At 32.9% G+C, this 19,100-nt stretch overlaps 1 protein-coding gene across 5 annotated transcripts in view; it reads right to left on the bottom strand.

Moving 5' to 3' along the window:
* The window catches only part of LOC145263666 (thyroid peroxidase-like), a 412,282-nt gene that overhangs the window by 218,838 nt on the left and 174,344 nt on the right, over positions 1-19,100 (bottom strand). For all 5 annotated transcript variants that reach the window (XM_080120540.1, XM_080120538.1, XM_080120542.1 and 2 more), the window contains exon 3: positions 10,991-11,043. Coding sequence is in view for 3 of the 5 variants with exons in the window: in XM_080120538.1 (XP_079976664.1) it covers positions 10,991-11,043 (53 nt within the window). In the remaining 2 variants the exon portion in view is untranslated. The remainder of the gene's footprint in view (positions 1-10,990; positions 11,044-19,100) is intronic.

Below are 19,100 nucleotides of genomic sequence, written 5' to 3'. Positions count from 1 at the left end.
GCATTCATCAAGAGAAGAGCATCTGACGTCACTACAGGACAGGACGACAAAGTAAACCATGATCAAGGAGGTCCTCACCAGAGTCCACAAAGAAGATCCAGTACAAGGCAAATGGTGCATCAAAGGCAAAGATCTTAGCGTTTGGGTTGGTGTGTCATTGATATATAATGGGACTGTGATAGAGGATGCATGCTGGTTACATCCAGAAAAGGTCTCCCAACATATTAACCTAGCAGAACTCGATGTCATCAGTAAAGAAATGAACTTGGCAATCCTCTGGAAGATGACCTGCACTTATTCATCGGGTCCACATGTGTCCATACCAGCAGACCCAGAATACAGATCAAAGCTACACGTGAGATGCTCATCCGACGTTGAGACAATAATGAAATTGGTGAAGGAATATGCACTGTCAATGGATGTATTCTTGGTCAAATCAAAAACAAGGCAGACCAATTGACGAGTACCTCAGCAGTGGTTTGATGCAATTAAGAGGAACCTGTGCATCCATGAACTCTGTCAGGTTGGACCAGATCAAAATTGTTCAAAGTGGTTATCCTGGTGTAAAATGGACACTCTACTTTGCGAAACAAATTAAATCTCGGATTTCTAAAGCTACCGTGAGAACTGTCATTGAAGAATGCAAAGAGTGTCAGTTGATCGATCCGTCACCCATACACTTTAAATGTTAAACAAACGTGGGATAGAATAGGCTCATTTTGTGACATTCATTGACTGCGGTTTACAGTCTGGCGACGGCTTGTTCAACAAGATGTGAAAAGTATAATCAACCAGCTAAAGACTCTTTTCTATAAACGCGATGCATCGTCAGAAATTCTAACGGATAATGACGCAGTCTTTTGAAGCAGCTTATTCAAAGCCTCCATAGATGAATAGAAAATCAAACTTCAATTCAATTGTGCATATGTTTCTTTCGATGACAGCATCATTGAGTGATGTCATAGAAGTGTAAAAAGGAGCGCAACCAGAAAACGGAGAACCATACAAGAGGCAATATACTGATACAACGTTAGACCGAAGGGTGACTTGTTCTCAGCAGCTGCCAATATGGTCTATTGGTACTGCATAAGGAGTTGACGAAACAGCAGCACTGATAGACATTCAACAATGAACTGTCTACAAAACGGATGCCCGAGTGTGGGCAAATGCTCCACATGAATGGTACATCATGAAGTACGGAGTGGATCATGTGCCCGGGAATACCAGTACACAGAATATATCAGTTGATGGGATGCCACGCGATGTGAGAGACCTGCGACCCAGTGGAACTGGACCTGCCAATGGCCTGCTCTGACATGCCTTCAGAGAATGGAAGTGAGAAATTTGTAACCATCAATGAGACGTTGAGTGAGCAGACACCCAGTGTAGATGAAGATGATGGCTCATTCGATGACATTCTGGATGAAGACACAGTAAGTGTGGGTACTATTCAATGATTGTGCCACCACAAAGAAGCACACAGGGCAAAAGACCCCCCCCCAAATAAAAATGTTTCCTGTGTGGTCATAGGCGGCAGCTGCGGGGGGGGGAGTAGTAGTAAATCTTCTAACGCACTTACTTCTAAAAGACAGAAAGTGTACTCTGTTGTCGATACACGGGGGCTTGGAGAGGAAGAAGCAGAAGTGGTAGGTGTGGTTGGTTTTATTGAGAAAAAGGCAAAACTAATCGCGAGAATTCCAGAGACTACAACAACAAGAGCATACTTCCACCCATGGATTGAATGATTAGACTGTATTCGTATAGACAATCAACCCAGTAAAAGGGAAACTCCATTACCAAACCCACCATTTTGTTAATTTCCGAGATTACCTTGAAGTTTAACTGATCGATGCAAATGTGACACATATCAGTGGTTTTTGGAAAATTCACAGTTCCAACTGGTGTAATGATAGCGTCATAGCTGAAACCCAGTATATTTTTAAGCGTCACCTGGACACTGATCTCAGTGGATGCATCAGAGTCCAAACAAATCATTCCTAACGGTACTCTATACGACAACTGTGTTTTGTCATTTATTGTCGCTATTTTACCACACGCTCGAGGTACAGCATAAGCCTGTGCTCACTACAATACAGGATCCACTTGAATCAAGAAACGCTAAGCAAGACATACACTTGCATCATTGGTTGTACAGGAAGCAGAGTGATGCTGATATTTTGGCCCTTGACTCGTTTCCTGGGTATTTGGAGACCATGTGGCCAATCACTGGAATGTCTCATCTTCATGCAATGCTTTTCAATGTGCCCACTCAACAATTAACTTTGCCATGTGAGTCCATACTTTACAGATTCACAACTGGGCCAACTACGTGAACATTAGAACATGCTCCCCAAGTTCTACTCCATCCCTGATAATAGTCCGTGCATGCTCAAGTAACTTTTCAATCAGTGCTTATGGATACTCTCAGGAGTTTCTGAGAGTCTGGACAAAAGTTTCCAGACAGAACGGCTATATCACTGTTTTGTCTGCAAATAGTTTCTGAATGGTAAAATGTTTGTATATTATACAACATTGTACAGCACAGCCTTAGTCATCTCAGCATCAGCCTTATCATTCTCATTCAGCTGCTTGTAAACATCCAGAGGAATGAACACCTCAACCTGGTTAACTCCATTTAGGAATGAGTTTCAGGGCGAACTTTGCACGCACTATTTTGGCAAAAATTAACAGCATGTAACATGTTGAAATAGTTTGCAAGTTTTTGTATCTGAAAACAACATTTTTTATTTTATTTTTTTCTCCCTAAACATTTCACTTGTGCTCACTTTTTTTTCTCGACAAACATTTGCATAAGTGAACTCTCGTCATCTCATAAAAATAACAAGGTTCTCATGGTTCAATCTCTTGCGAATCCGTATGATGCCTACTACAGTCTACTTGTTTCGACATAACTTTAACATACATGAACAATTATGCTTACTGAAAAAAATAATCAAATTATGGGAAAATGCCCAAGAAAAATACATTATTTTTATGGTTTCAGTGACATCAAACATTTTATTATTGACAAAAATATTGTATAATGTAAAAAATATGACAAAGATCAATTAAAGATATATATATAACAAAATATTAATTCCACAGCGGACTCGTCCATGTGTCATATATTGATATTGGCATTCTGTAGATGTTCAGTGTAAATGGAGATGCTCTGATATTACTGTGACTTTTTGTTAAAACTGCAAAAGTACTTATCTAAGCTAGCACGAACGCCTGGCAAAGCCCAGTTGTAAAGTATGCTTAATTATGATATTTTAATTCTTGAAGATTTCATATATATTATTAAAGAGTTAATGTTCAATCGATTTTTATATATCCAAATAAACACTCATGAATATATATATATATATATATATATATATATATATATATATATATATATATATATATATATATACTAGCTGTACCCGGCCACGCATTGCTGTGGCTCAGTTTGTTAAAATGGAACACATTCCTCAAGAAAAATTGCATTTTGTTCGTTTATTTACTTTTATTATTTTGTGCAATTTTTTTTTATCAATAAAAGTGGTTGTTTTTTTTCCTCCAAAAAATTAATTTTTTACCATAAAATGTTAGGTGAAAGTCTTTTTTGTTTTTCTTCAGGAAAACTTCCACTTTTTTTAAGAAATTTGCCAGTAAATGTTTCTTTTTGAAAACGGAATTTTTATTATAAAAAGAACAGATGAATGCTTTATATGAACATTGTAAATAGTTAAGTGAAAGTAGAGAAAAGTTGGGGTATTTTTTCAAGAGACTGTACAAATTATTTTTTTTTCAACAGATGGTAAGAAAAACAGAAAACATGCTTCCATGATGGAAGCATGTTTTCTGTTTTTCTGATAATGATTAATTATGCAAAAAAATAAATAAAGTGGAAAACTTTCTGTTATTAATGTTTGCTAAAAAATAAATACAGTAAACTTCGCTGAAGTGTTAGCATATAAGTTGGTTCATGCTGACAATTAAATAAAATAAATGTCTAAAAATTAGGAAAAATATGTAAAATCATGAATGACGGCTGTTGGGGGGTAAGTAAGTAGGAACAACACAATCATTTTTGTAAAATAATTAATATTCGAGAAATTGTAAACAATAACAAAAATACCTGATACCAAATGCAGTAAAATTCATCTTAAACTGTTTTTAAGTTATTTTTACTTCATTTCTTTTATTAAAAGTTGTCTTTCCAACAATTAACTGGTTGCATGTCGTTTAATCATTGAGGACTCTTGGAAAATTGTATAAAAAATCTATGACTATTACTAACTCTAAATTTCGGAGTGCAACTCGAACTTAGGGTTAGTGGTAGATAAGTCATTTGTTAGGTGTGTCAGAAATTTCGTGAAAAATATTGAATAATTCCACCTCGTTTTCCAAACTTATAACTCCTCGAAAAATGTAATTCAAGCCCTATTTTTTTCAATTAAAGGAGCAAGGACCAAGGTCTCATTTAAAAACAAAAACAAAAACAAAAAAACAAAATAACAAATAACGTGTTTTTTTTGTTTTTTTTTTTAAATAAAAAGGTTTTAAACTTCGGATTTTACAGGTAAATTTCTAAAAAACACTACTTTTTTGTTTTAAATTTGAGTATATTATTTATTGATCTTTTATCTTCAATTTGTGATATATAAAACTTTTATTTTCAATTTGTGATATACAACACTTTGGTGAGTAAATTAATTATTTACTGTTTAATGGACATTTCAAAATGGAAGGCGTGAATTAATTCGGCCCCCTGTCTTTTCAAGCTTATAACTACTCGAAAAATATAATTCAAACCCTTTTTTTTTTTCAATTAAAGGAGCAAGGACCAAGGTTTCATTTTAAAAAAAAATACAACGTGTTTAAAAAAAAAAGGTTTTAAACTTTGGACTTTACAGGTAAATTTCTAAAAAACACTACTTTTTTTGTTTTAAATTTGAAGATATTATTTATTGATCTTTTATCTTCAATTTGTGATATATAAAACTTTGGTGAGTAAATTAATTATTTACTTTTTAATAGACATTTGAAAATGGGGGAGGGGGTTTAAATTTAAAAAAAAACGTTTGTATAAAATATTATATTCGATTTATTGGAAAGAGCATAAAATTTCACATTGACTCTGAAAATTTCGTAAAAATTGAATCAATAGAAAAATTTTGATAGATTTTGAAATGTTAAAAATTTTAAATACTGAGCTCGTAAAATTCAATTAATTTCATTACTGTTTTTTAAAAAATAAAAAAAATAATATTTCTATTACTTTTTATACAACTTTAATAGTTTATTTTGGAAGTATAATCCATAAAGAAAATAAACAACCCACTTTTAAAAGCGAAATTACGAATTTTTTATATTTTATTCGCAGTTTCGTGTTAGGGGTGTCAAAAATTCATACAAAAATTCTCATACAGCTAGTCATTTAAGCCACCTTACTCCTTAAGCGATAATCGGACATTTGTTTATTATTATTTTTTTTTATTCAGTGTGTAAAATCCACTTTGAACAACATATTTGGAAATTAGAAAAATAAAAAAAAACGAAAAAAACTTTGTTTTAGCATGTTAAAAGTATTTAGGTTGGTAGATAATTAAATTCTACTGTGTTTGGTATAAGTTTTTTTTTTGCTGTCGTTTCTTGCTTTTTAGAATTTTTGACTAAGGGGGGGTTGCTTAGATCGTATTTTAAACTAAACTATGGCGGTTGGAATGCCCCCCCCCTAAAATGTACTTGGAAAAATCGATTTGATAGCGAGATTTAAGAATGGTTAGCCAAAAAAAAGGTGAAAAACAAAACAAATAATCAATGAATAATTGTTACCAAAAGCAATAAATGCTACTTTTTTACTTACATGAATGAGTTTATTTTATGTTTTAAAGTATTTTCAAGCGCTTTTCTTTATTTTTTAATCTAAAATTACGGGTGTGTGGGTGCAAAATATCTCCAGATTTTCTAGAATCCCCCGCTAGATTGCAAACGAAATCTCCAGATCTAGCGGGAAAACCGCTAAATTGGAAACACTGGTCACGTGACGCAAGCGGTGATAAATAAGTGTCTATAAATAAAAAAAATGGCCCATCCGTACAAAGAAAACCACATATTTATTATAAAAAAATTAAGTATAATGTTATAATTAAAAAGAGATATATAAAAACATGCATGGGTACATATACCAAAATGTCGAAGCAATCATTTATTTAGTTATTTAGACTATTAATTACGAACGAACCAAGAGTTACATTTTATATATATGTATATATATATATATATATATATATATATATATATATATATATATATATATATATATATATATATATTAATTTTATTTATACAAACATTAATGGCTACATATGTGCATACATGTTTCTGTAATCACCCACGTTGGGGGATTACGTCTTCAGGCCAAGAATTACAGTCAAAAGTGATATTTCCACCAAATACATTTTCCTATTTCGTTTATCAAGTTAGAATGCAACCTGGGTGGGAGTCATAAAAAACAGTAAGAGGATGAGTGAGGTCTTTGAAGATAATAAACATCTTTTTCAATGCCCTTTCCCCCATCCAACCTAACTTTTGGTTTTTATGGCATAAGGTATTTGAGAATTTAGTTTTCTTGTCTTAGAGTCTGTAAGTTAAGAACCTTAGCTATGGTCAACTAAGTACTGACCGGTGCCTTTTAATCTACATCCACCCACACATACATGCAACACACATACAACACACACATGCACAGACACCACACACACACACACACACACACACACACACACACACACACACACACACACACACACACACATTAACACATATATTCAAAAGCGAATCCATGCTGTACGCTTTTTATTTTATTCACAACACACATACTGAAACTAGGCAATAACTCTGAAACTACGCAGGAATAAAGTTAAAATTACATTAAGGTAAATAAAACAAAACAAAAATAAATAAAAATAAATAAAAATAAAATAAAATTAAAACAAATAAACAAACAAAATATGAATAAATATAAAACACGAAAGTTATCTAAACCCCACATGTACCTATATACATATATCAATATACTTATAAATGCCTACACTTTGCTACACCCGCGCATATATACACACATTACAGACATACAGAGACAAATAATAGCATTTTTCTTTACTTCTGTAGCGTGGTAACCCCTTCGTATATGCAATAGTATGCTACCACACTCTAGACGGGTGTATATGTATATATATATATAAACACACACACACATACACACATACACACATACATACATACATACATATACATATGCATATATATATATATATATATATATATATATATACATATATACATACACACATACATACACATATAACATATATATAAACAACATTCGGACATCCATACATTATTGTAGTCTATATTGTTACAACAATCATATACGAGGCAGCCTATTCTAATAGTTCAGAAATATATATGCATATACATACATCTACATACAATACACACAGAAATACATCGATATACAAACATACACACAGATATATAGATACACATATATATAAATATACAAACATACATGCATACATAAAATACACTTATACTTACATACTCACACAAATATAGACCTGTACCCTGCCACCAAATTATACATCTAAAGTAGAAACAGACATGAATACATTTACTATATAAGTTCCCTTTTTCTATCAAACTCCACACGCATAGTTATATTTCATGGCCCCACCCGCTTGTTACATTTTCCTAAGTTGTAGGTTCTTTCCGTAAAAATTTACACTACGTAAAAATTTATATTGAATTGAGCATGAAGTTCATAGGCCTATCCTCATATTAAGCAAACACTCTTTCGATGGTAAGGCAGATATACATAAGATGTATCAGGATACAATAATAATATATAATGACACATGACAGAAATCAGAGTATTTAGGTTATACAAACCGAGTATACAAGCTTATATATTGTAGTACTTACCTTCATCTTTGTTTATTCACTCTAATTTCCTTATCCCCTTTTCTTTCATTCACCCTTCATTCCTTACTTTCTTTCATCTATATATTTCTTCATTTTTTTTTTTAAATTACTTTTCCTACCCGGGTATATAAAGATCATATATCCATACATGCACACACCCAAAAATATCCATATGCATACATTATTACGAGGTTCACTCAAAAACGATCTATTACTCGTTTGGTTCAAATATACCTTCATACAGGTACTTATTTCGGTTAGTAATACCATAACTGCTCGATGAAGTAGAATATTAAGCGACTTACGTAACCTATACGGGTATGATCATAGTTGCGACCTCACTTATCCTCTTTGTGGGGGGTTATTTGATGGGGGTTAGTTGTACTCATAGTTGTTCTGGTCTACTAATTTAGAGTTCTTTAAGTGCGTGTATTCTGAAATGTTTGCAGGATATAGCAGTTTCTTGTTTAATATTTAATAATTTTTATCTGTCTTTAAACCTAGTTATCTCAAATTTTTCTGATAAGCATAATGGACATGGTGAGTTCAATGAGTGGCAAGTATTGGCCCTCCTAATAATCTTCCATTCTATACTAGGTGTTTTATTTTCTCTAATTAATTTCCAATAATATAACGATAAGGAAGTGTCCTTTTCATATGTTTGATTACTCAACGAGCGTGTATGTCCATAGAATCTATTTTTGAAAGTCATTTGGGTACTCCCTATGTAGAATCTTTCGTCCCTTGGGTTCTCCACCGGGAATATCCTAGCTTGGTATACTACTGATGAGGTCAGACATTCATTTTTTATTGGGCATTCCTCAGGCTTTTTACAGTTACATTTATTCACCGCAGTGTTTGCACTAGTATTTTCACCTTCTCTATTCGTCGTCTTTAAAATTCTTCCATTATGCTTTTTTATAATCCTTTCTAAGTTATCACTACAGCTATAACTTAATTTTAATGTATTTTTATTAAATATTTTATGTAATATATTATTTGGTGGGAAATGCTTGTTAATAAGTTGTAAAAAGTTTGTACCAAGTTTTGTTTTCAACATAATATTAAAGGGGGGTGTGAACCAAGTAATTTTCCTACCACGATTTCTAGATCCATTTGTGCTAGCGTTAGTTACTTTATATTTTATCTCTATGTCTTTATACCCACTATTTTTAAGTGCTGTATTATAAATAGCTTTGCAATCATTGAAAGTTACTTCATTAGATGAATTGTTACTTATTCTACTTTCAATAGATAACGGTATATGTTTAATAATGGATGGTGGATGGTTAGACTGCGGGTGTATATAAATAGGATTAGCATTATCCTTCATATATGGTTTATTTATAAGTATTCAAATCCAGATCTAAAGTAACGTCAAGGAAATTAACCTGTTTTAAGTTAGCATTAACTTCTACTTTTAGGCCAAAATTTTTCATGTCCCTATGGATTGCTCTCCTAATCTGATCACATTTAACACTTGTAGCATTCTTCACTATTATGAGCCCATTATCACGATATAAGCCCATGTCCCTTCTATCAATAATATTATCTTTTGTTAAATTATAAATGATATAAAGTTCAACGAGATCTGTTGCCTCTGCAGAGTCCAGCGATCCCATTGATACCCCGAAAAAGTCGTTTTGCCCATTCTTTGCCCATTGTTCTCCGTTATAGACAAGGACAGTTGTGCGGCATTTCATAATGATATCCAAATCCTCATCGGAGACATTGGTATAGGTCTTAGCAAATTCAATTGCCTTTCCAAAGAGATCCTTTGTGATTGACGGGTAGTAATCCATAATGTCAAATTGCACGAAGGCACATTTTTTCTTGTCGGCAATGTTAAGAAACCATTTTACCGGATCCGCCGTATTTATCCATAGGTTCAGGTTGAATTGCCGTTTTAATTTTAGATTGATTTTCTCTAATATTCTTTTACTTTTTTGCATTCTAACTTGATAAACGAAATAGGAAAAAGTATTTGGTGGAAATATCACTTTCGACGGTAATTCTTGGCCTGAAGACGTAATCCCCCAACGTGGGTGATTACAGAAACATGTATGCACATATGTAGCCATTAATGTTTGTATAAATAAAATTAATATACTTGCTCTGTTCGCTCATTGAGCACTATTTTGGTAGGCACATATTGTTTCATTGGATGTACTTCTAGGAAACTAAATTCTACTGGCTATATATATATATATATATATATATATATATATATATATATATATATATATATATATATATAGTTCCTTCAGCCATAATCAAAACTGAAACCAAAACTTATGAAGAATTCTTGATAAAATTATTTATAAAAAAAATAGATGACTTAAGTGCCATCAGCTATAATCGAAACCGAAACTTATGAAGAATTATTGATAAAACTATTTATGACAAGAAATGGAAGTACATAAAAATTAAATGACCTGGATGTAAACGTGAAAATAACACACACGCTATAGTAATAATGTATAGATTAGAAGCTGTTTATGAAATAAATATGCAAATTAGGAATACCTTATAGCTATCTCTGGGTGTTTACACATTATTATATATACGGTATTCCAAAATCTTATATTCTAGCATAGAATTAAATAAACATAACACGTTTTAATGTTAGGATAGGTGGAAAAACTTTTTCGAATTTATATATATATATATATATATATATACAGGGTGTCTACAAAGTCTGACTAAATTATGTAGCCAGACTTTGTGGAAGCATCCTGTAGTAGATTATGTAGCCAGACTTTGTAGGAACCCTATATATATATATATATATATATATATATATATATATATATATATATATATATATATATATATATATATAAAGACGAAAATTATCCGTCTGTGTGTTCGCTTACCACTTTGTGCTTTGCTTATTATACCTACAAGGCCCCATGTGAAACTTGAATCCATTTTTACATTGTTCATCCAAGCAAATATGTTCCAATTCCGCTTGCCATCAATCAGCATCACAAGTAGATAATCGATTACTTACCACTTATTTGTAAAACAGTCAAGAATAAAAATCCACTCATTGATGCCATCGTACTGAAAGAAAGAAATCAAACATTTGAATTGGATTTTACAAATATTTTCGAAGTAAATTCTTCATTCTACGACTATTTACCATCAACTTAGAAAAGGTGAAATCCAAATTAAAAAGATCAAAGTTAAATTTCTATTTTACACAAGTAAATGTGATTCATCAAACAACCACAGGTGGTGGATATGCCGTAAAATGATTGATATGCCGTAAAATGATTGATATGCTGAATTAATTAAGCAGTCATTTCCGTTTAAAACATAAATCAATAAATTGACATTAAATAATCAATAACCAATGAATTGTTGATCCATTTTCTCTTTCGATATCGTCATCATTATTGCATTCATCAAATATGAAATAAAACTTCATCCAATCGACCGATAATGACCTCTTTCAATATGAAAGTATTGGCATAAAATTATTTCTTAAGTTTTGATAAAAGTCATCATGAAAATTAAATATGATTTTTGTCTATTTCTGCTTTTTTGACAAATATAAACAATACAATTTTGAGTTCTTCATTTTCGGCTGTTATTGTAGCTAGTGTCATTGTAGCTAGTGTCATTGTAGCTAGTGTAAGGTAATCTTTATGATGGCATTCTCCTGCACTCGCAAGAAGAAGCAAACTTGACATGTTAAATGGCTAAATTCAAGAACATTGGTAAAATCAAAAGGTATATTAGCTCTGCCAACGAGATATTGTATGAAAACCTGGAAAATGGCAGAAATAATGTCTAAACATCTAGAGCTGGCTGAACAAAGTAATAGTATTCTGACTGAATCAGGTATCGTCCAAAATGCTTGCAATAGCCAACGTTTTGATTCAGACGGTAGCCTGGTAGGCTGATGGCCATGCAAGAGTAGCTTCATTCCTCTGCCTGCAAACAGTAAAGCACCAATGCTATGTTGCTTGACAAATCCTTTAGTCACAATCGACAACTAGTTAGCAGGACGGGGCATGTGAATGGTTTTGCCAATGTCAAGTGTTTCTGAACAATGACCCCTTTACTACATCCTGTAACTCTCTTCCCGCTGTGGCTTCATATAAAGGGCAAAGGTAATGGGAACAGTTTGGGACGACACAATTTAATACATTGTAAATGCTCATAAGCTGACTTGGAAGAGTGGCAGGAGCTAAATATAGCGATTTGTTAGGGCACAATTAACAAGAATCTTTCAAACCATATCCATCCAAGGGGATGGATGTTTGCTTCTGGCATAGTTTTGCTTATAATCTTAAATTAGCCAGATAGATCGCACCACAATAAAGATCATCAGCAAGTTTTGCCACATATCCCTCTATTAATAGATCGCCAAGTACTTAACAGCTATCTCTAATCCTAGCTTGCACATTGCACACCTAGTGTAGACAGAAAGGGGTTACAATGCCACAAAATTTCATATACTGCATTGCTAAAGGAATTTGAACGAAGGCACAAGTAGTATCAGTTTTAATAACCCATTGCCATTAGCTTATATTCTTTAGAGTCAAAGTTTGGCAAACAAATAAGGTTTTGAATCGAAGGCACAAGTAGTATCAGTTTTAATAACCCATTGCCATTAGCTTATATTCTTTAGAGTCAAAGTTTGGCAAACAAATAAGGTTTTGAATCGAAGGCACAAGTAGTATCAGTTTTAATAACCCATTGCCATTAGCTTATATTCTTCAGAGTCAAAGTTTGGCAAACAAATAAGGTTTTGAATCGAAGGCACAAGTAGTATCAGTTTTAATAACCCATTGCCATTAGCTTATATTCTTCAGAGTCAAAGTTTGGCAAACAAATAAGGTTTTGAATCGAAGGCACAAGTAGTATCAGTTTTAATAACCCATTGCCATTAGCTTATATTCTTCAGAGTCAAAGTTTGGCAAACAAATAAGGTTTTGAATCGAAGGCACAAGTAGTATCAGTTTTAATAACCCATTGCCATTAGCTTATATTCTTCAGAGTCAAAGTTTGGCAAACAAATAAGGTTTTGAATCGAAGGCACAAGTAGTATCAGTTTTAATAACCCATTGCCATTAGCTTATATTCTTCAGAGTCAAAGTTTGGCAAACAAATAAGGTTTTGAATCGAAGGCACAAGTAGTATCAGTTTTAATAACCCATTGCCATTAGCTTATATTCTTCAGAGTCAAAGTTTGGCAAACAAATAAGGTTTTGAATCGAAGGCACAAGTAGTATCAGTTTTAATAACCCATTGCCATTAGCTTATATTCTTCAGAGTCAAAGTTTGGCAAACAAATAAGGTTTTGAATCGAAGGCACAAGTAGTATCAGTTTTAATAACCCATTGCCATTAGCTTATATTCTTCAGAGTCAAAGTTTGGCAAACAAATAAGGTTTTGAATCGAAGGCACAAGTAGTATCAGTTTTAATAACCCATTGCCATTAGCTTATATTCTTCAGAGTCAAAGTTTGGCAAACAAATAAGGTTTTGAATCGAAGGCACAAGTAGTATCAGTTTTAATAACCCATTGCCATTAGCTTATATTCTTCAGAGTCAAAGTTTGGCAAACAAATAAGGTTTTGAATCGAAGGCACAAGTAGTATCAGTTTTAATAACCCATTGCCATTAGCTTATATTCTTCAGAGTCAAAGTTTGGCAAACAAATAAGGATTTGAATCGAAGGCACAAGTAGTATCAGTTTTAATAACCCATTGCCATTAGCTTATATTCTTCAGAGTCAAAGTTTGGCAAACAAATAAGGTTTTGAATCGAAGGCACAAGTAGTATCAGTTTTAATAACCCATTGCCATTAGCTTATATTCTTCAGAGTCAAAGTTTGGCAAACAAATAAGGTTTTGAATCGAAGGCACAAGTAGTATCAGTTTTAATAACCCATTGCCATTAGCTTATATTCTTTAGAGTCAAAGTTTGGCAAACAAATAAGGTTTTGAATCGAAGGCACAAGTAGTATCAGTTTTAATAACCCATTGCCATTAGCTTATATTCTTCAGAGTCAAAGTTTGGCAAACAAATAAGGTTTTGAATCGAAGGCACAAGTAGTATCAGTTTTAATAACCCATTGCCATTAGCTTATATTCTTCAGAGTCAAAGTTTGGCAAACAAATAAGGTTTTGAATCGAAGGCACAAGTAGTATCAGTTTTAATAACCCATTGCCATTAGCTTATATTCTTCAGAGTCAAAGTTTGGCAAACAAATAAGGTTTTGAATCGAAGGCACAAGTAGTATCAGTTTTAATAACCCATTGCCATTAGCTTATATTCTTCAGAGTCAAAGTTTGGCAAACAAATAAGGTTTTGAATCGAAGGCACAAGTAGTATCAGTTTTAATAACCCATTGCCATTAGCTTATATTCTTCAGAGTCAAAGTTTGGCAAACAAATAAGGTTTTGAATCGAAGGCACAAGTAGTATCAGTTTTAATAACCCATTGCCATTAGCTTATATTCTTCAGAGTCAAAGTTTGGCAAACAAATAAGGTTTTGAATCGAAGGCACAAGTAGTATCAGTTTTAATAACCCATTGCCATTAGCTTATATTCTTCAGAGTCAAAGTTTGGCAAACAAATAAGGTTTTGAATCGAAGGCACAAGTAGTATCAGTTTTAATAACCCATTGCCATTAGCTTATATTCTTCAGAGTCAAAGTTTGGCAAACAAATAAGGTTTTGAATCGAAGGCACAAGTAGTATCAGTTTTAATAACCCATTGCCATTAGCTTATATTCTTCAGAGTCAAAGTTTGGCAAACAAATAAGGTTTTGAATCGAAGGCACAAGTAGTATCAGTTTTAATAACCCATTGCCATTAGCTTATATTCTTCAGAGTCAAAGTTTGGCAAACAAATAAGGTTTTGAATCGAAGGCACAAGTAGTATCAGTTTTAATAACCCATTGCCATTAGCTTATATTCTTCAGAGTCAAAGTTTGGCAAACAAATAAGGTTTTGAATCGAAGGCACAAGTAGTATCAGTTTTAATAACCCATTGCCATTAGCTTATATTCTTTAGAGTCAAAGTTTGGCAAACAAATAAGGTTTTGAATCGAAGGCACAAGTAGTATCAGTTTTAATAACCCATTGCCATTAGCTTATATTCTTCAGAGTCAAAGTTTGGCAAACAAATAAGGTTTTGAATCGAAGGCACAAGTAGTATCAGTTTTAATAACCCATTGCCATTAGCTTATATTCTTCAGAGTCAAAGTTTGGCAAACAAATAAGGTTTTGAATCGAAGGCACAAGTAGTATCAGTTTTAATAACCCATTGCCATTAGCTTATATTCTTCAGAGTCAAAGTTTGGCAAACAAATAAGGTTTTGAATCGAAGGCACAAGTAGTATCAGTTTTAATAACCCATTGCCATTAGCTTATATTCTTCAGAGTCAAAGTTTGGCAAACAAATAAGGTTTTGAATCGAAGGCACAAGTAGTATCAGTTTTAATAACCCATTGCCATTAGCTTATATTCTTCAGAGTCAAAGTTTGGCAAACAAATAAGGTTTTGAATCGAAGGCACAAGTAGTATCAGTTTTAATAACCCATTGCCATTAGCTTATATTCTTCAGAGTCAAAGTTTGGCAAACAAATAAGGTTTTGAATCGAAGGCACAAGTAGTATCAGTTTTAATAACCCATTGCCATTAGCTTATATTCTTCAGAGTCAAAGTTTGGCAAACAAATAAGGTTTTGAATCGAAGGCACAAGTAGTATCAGTTTTAATAACCCATTGCCATTAGCTTATATTCTTCAGAGTCAAAGTTTGGCAAACAAATAAGGTTTTGAATCGAAGGCACAAGTAGTATCAGTTTTAATAACCCATTGCCATTAGCTTATATTCTTCAGAGTCAAAGTTTGGCAAACAAATAAGGTTTTGAATCGAAGGCACAAGTAGTATCAGTTTTAATAACCCATTGCCATTAGCTTATATTCTTCAGAGTCAAAGTTTGGCAAACAAATAAGGTTTTGAATCGAAGGCACAAGTAGTATCAGTTTTAATAACCCATTGCCATTAGCTTATATTCTTCAGAGTCAAAGTTTGGCAAACAAATAAGGTTTTGAATCGAAGGCACAAGTAGTATCAGTTTTAATAACCCATTGCCATTAGCTTATATTCTTTAGAGTCAAAGTTTGGCAAACAAATAAGGTTTTGAATCGAAGGCACAAGTAGTATCAGTTTTAATAACCCATTGCCATTAGCTTATATTCTTCAGAGTCAAAGTTTGGCAAACAAATAAGGTTTTGAATCGAAGGCACAAGTAGTATCAGTTTTAATAACCCATTGCCATTAGCTTATATTCTTTAGAGTCAAAGTTTGGCAAACAAATAAGGTTTTGAATCGAAGGCACAAGTAGTATCAGTTTTAATAACCCATTGCCATTAGCTTATATTCTTCAGAGTCAAAATTTGGCAAACAAATAAGGTTTTGAATCGAAGGCACAAGTAGTATCAGTTTTAATAACCCATTGCCATTAGCTTATATTCTTTAGAGTCAAAGTTTGGCAAACAAATAAGGTTTTGAATCGAAGGCACAAGTAGTATCAGTTTTAATAACCCATTGCCATTAGCTTATATTCTTCAGAGTCAAAGTTTGGCAAACAAATAAGGTTTTGAATCGAAGGCACAAGTAGTATCAGTTTTAATAACCCATTGCCATTAGCTTATATTCTTCAGAGTCAAAGTTTGGCAAACAAATAAGGTTTTGAATCGAAGGCACAAGTAGTATCAGTTTTAATAACCCATTGCCATTAGCTTATATTCTTCAGAGTCAAAGTTTGGCAAACAAATAAGGTTTTGAATCGAAGGCACAAGTAGTATCAGTTTTAATAACCCATTGCCATTAGCTTATATTCTTTAGAGTCAAAGTTTGGCAAACAAATAAGGTTTTGAATCGAAGGCACAAGTAGTATCAGTTTTAATAACCCATTGCCATTAGCTTATATTCTTCAGAGTCAAAGTTTGGCAAACAAATAAGGTTTTGAATCGAAGGCACAAGTAGTATCAGTTTTAATAACCCATTGCCATTAGCTTATATTCTTCAGAGTCAAAGTTTGGCAAACAAATAAGGTTTTGAATCGAAGGCACAAGTAGTATCAGTTTTAATAACCCATTGCCATTAGCTTATATTCTTCAGAGTCAAAGTTTGGCAAACAAATAAGGTTTTGAATCGAAGGCACAAGTAGTATCAGTTTTAATAACCCATTGCCATTAGCTTATATTCTTCAGAGTCAAAGTTTGGCAAACAAATAAGGTTTTGAATCGAAGGCACAAGTAGTATCAGTTTTAATAACCCATTGCCATTAGCTTATATTCTTCAGAGTCAAAGTTTGGCAAACAAATAAGGTTTTGAATCGAAGGCACAAGTAGTATCAGTTTTAATAACCCATTGCCATTAGCTTATATTCTTCAGAGTCAAAGTTTGGCAAACAAATAAGGTTTTGAATCGAAGGCACAAGTAGTATCAGTTTTAATAACCCATTGCCATTAGCTTATATTCTTCAGAGTCAAAGTTTGGCAAACAAATAAGGTTTTGAATCGAAGGCACAAGTAGTATCAGTTTTAATAACCCATTGCCATTAGCTTATATTCTTCAGAGTCAAAGTTTGGCAAACAAATAAGGTTTTGAATCGAAGGCACAAGTAGTATCAGTTTTAATAACCCATTGCCATTAGCTTATATTCTTCAGAGTCAAAGTTTGGCAAACAAATAAGGTTTTGAATCGAAGGCACAAGTAGTATCAGTTTTAATAACCCATTGCCATTAGCTTATATTCTTCAGAGTCAAAGTTTGGCAAACAAATAAGGTTTTGAATCGAAGGCACAAGTAGTATCAGTTTTAATAACCCATTGCCATTAGCTTATATTCTTCAGAGTCAAAGTTTGGCAAACAAATAAGGTTTTGAATCGAAGGCACAAGTAGTATCAGTTTTAATAACCCATTGCCATTAGCTTATATTCTTTAGAGTCAAAGTTTGGCAAACAAATAAGGTTTTGAATCGAAGGCACAAGTAGTATCAGTTTTAATAACCCATTGCCATTAGCTTATATTCTTCAGAGTCAAAGTTTGGCAAACAAATAAGGTTTTGAATCGAAGGCACAAGTAGTATCAGTTTTAATAACCCATTGCCATTAGCTTATATTCTTCAGAGTCAAAGTTTGGCAAACAAATAAGGTTTTGAATCGAAGGCACAAGTAGTATCAGTTTTAATAACCCATTGCCATTAGCTTATATTCTTCAGAGTCAAAGTTTGGCAAACAAATAAGGTTTTGAATCGAAGGCACAAGTAGTATCAGTTTTAATAACCCATTGCCATTAGCTTATATTCTTCAGAGTCAAAGTTTGGCAAACAAATAAGGTTTTGAATCGAAGGCACAAGTAGTATCAGTTTTAATAACCCATTGCCATTAGCTTATATTCTTCAGAGTCAAAGTTTGGCAAACAAATAAGGTTTTGAATCGAAGGCACAAGTAGTATCAGTTTTAATAACCCATTGCCATTAGCTTATATTCTTCAGAGTCAAAGTTTGGCAAACAAATAAGGTTTTGAATCGAAGGCACAAGTAGTATCAGTTTTAATAACCCATTGCCATTAGCTTATATTCTTCAGAGTCAAAGTTTGGCAAACAAATAAGGTTTTGAATCGAAGGCACAAGTAGTATCAGTTTTAATAACCCATTGCCATTAGCTTATATTCTTCAGAGTCAAAGTTTGGCAAACAAATAAGGTTTTGAATCGAAGGCACAAGTAGTATCAGTTTTAATAACCCATTGCCATTAGCTTATATTCTTCAGAGTCAAAGTTTGGCAAACAAATAAGGTTTTGAATCGAAGGCACAAGTAGTATCAGTTTTAATAACCCATTGCCATTAGCTTATATTCTTCAGAGTCAAAGTTTGGCAAACAAATAAGGTTTTGAATCGAAGGCACAAGTAGTATCAGTTTTAATAACCCATTGCCATTAGCTTATATTCTTCAGAGTCAAAGTTTGGCAAACAAATAAGGTTTTGAATCGAAGGCACAAGTAGTATCAGTTTTAATAACCCATTGCCATTAGCTTATATTCTTTAGAGTCAAAGTTTGGCAAACAAATAAGGTTTTGAATCGAAGGC

The sequence above is a fragment of the Euprymna scolopes genome, chromosome 39, assembly GCF_053919585.1.
Source record: "Euprymna scolopes isolate OS-2025 chromosome 39, ASM5391958v1, whole genome shotgun sequence".
NCBI lineage: Eukaryota > Metazoa > Mollusca > Cephalopoda > Sepiida > Sepiolidae > Euprymna > Euprymna scolopes.
The sequence above is the reverse complement of the archived record's forward strand: the minus strand, read 5'-3'. Positions and strand labels throughout refer to the sequence as shown.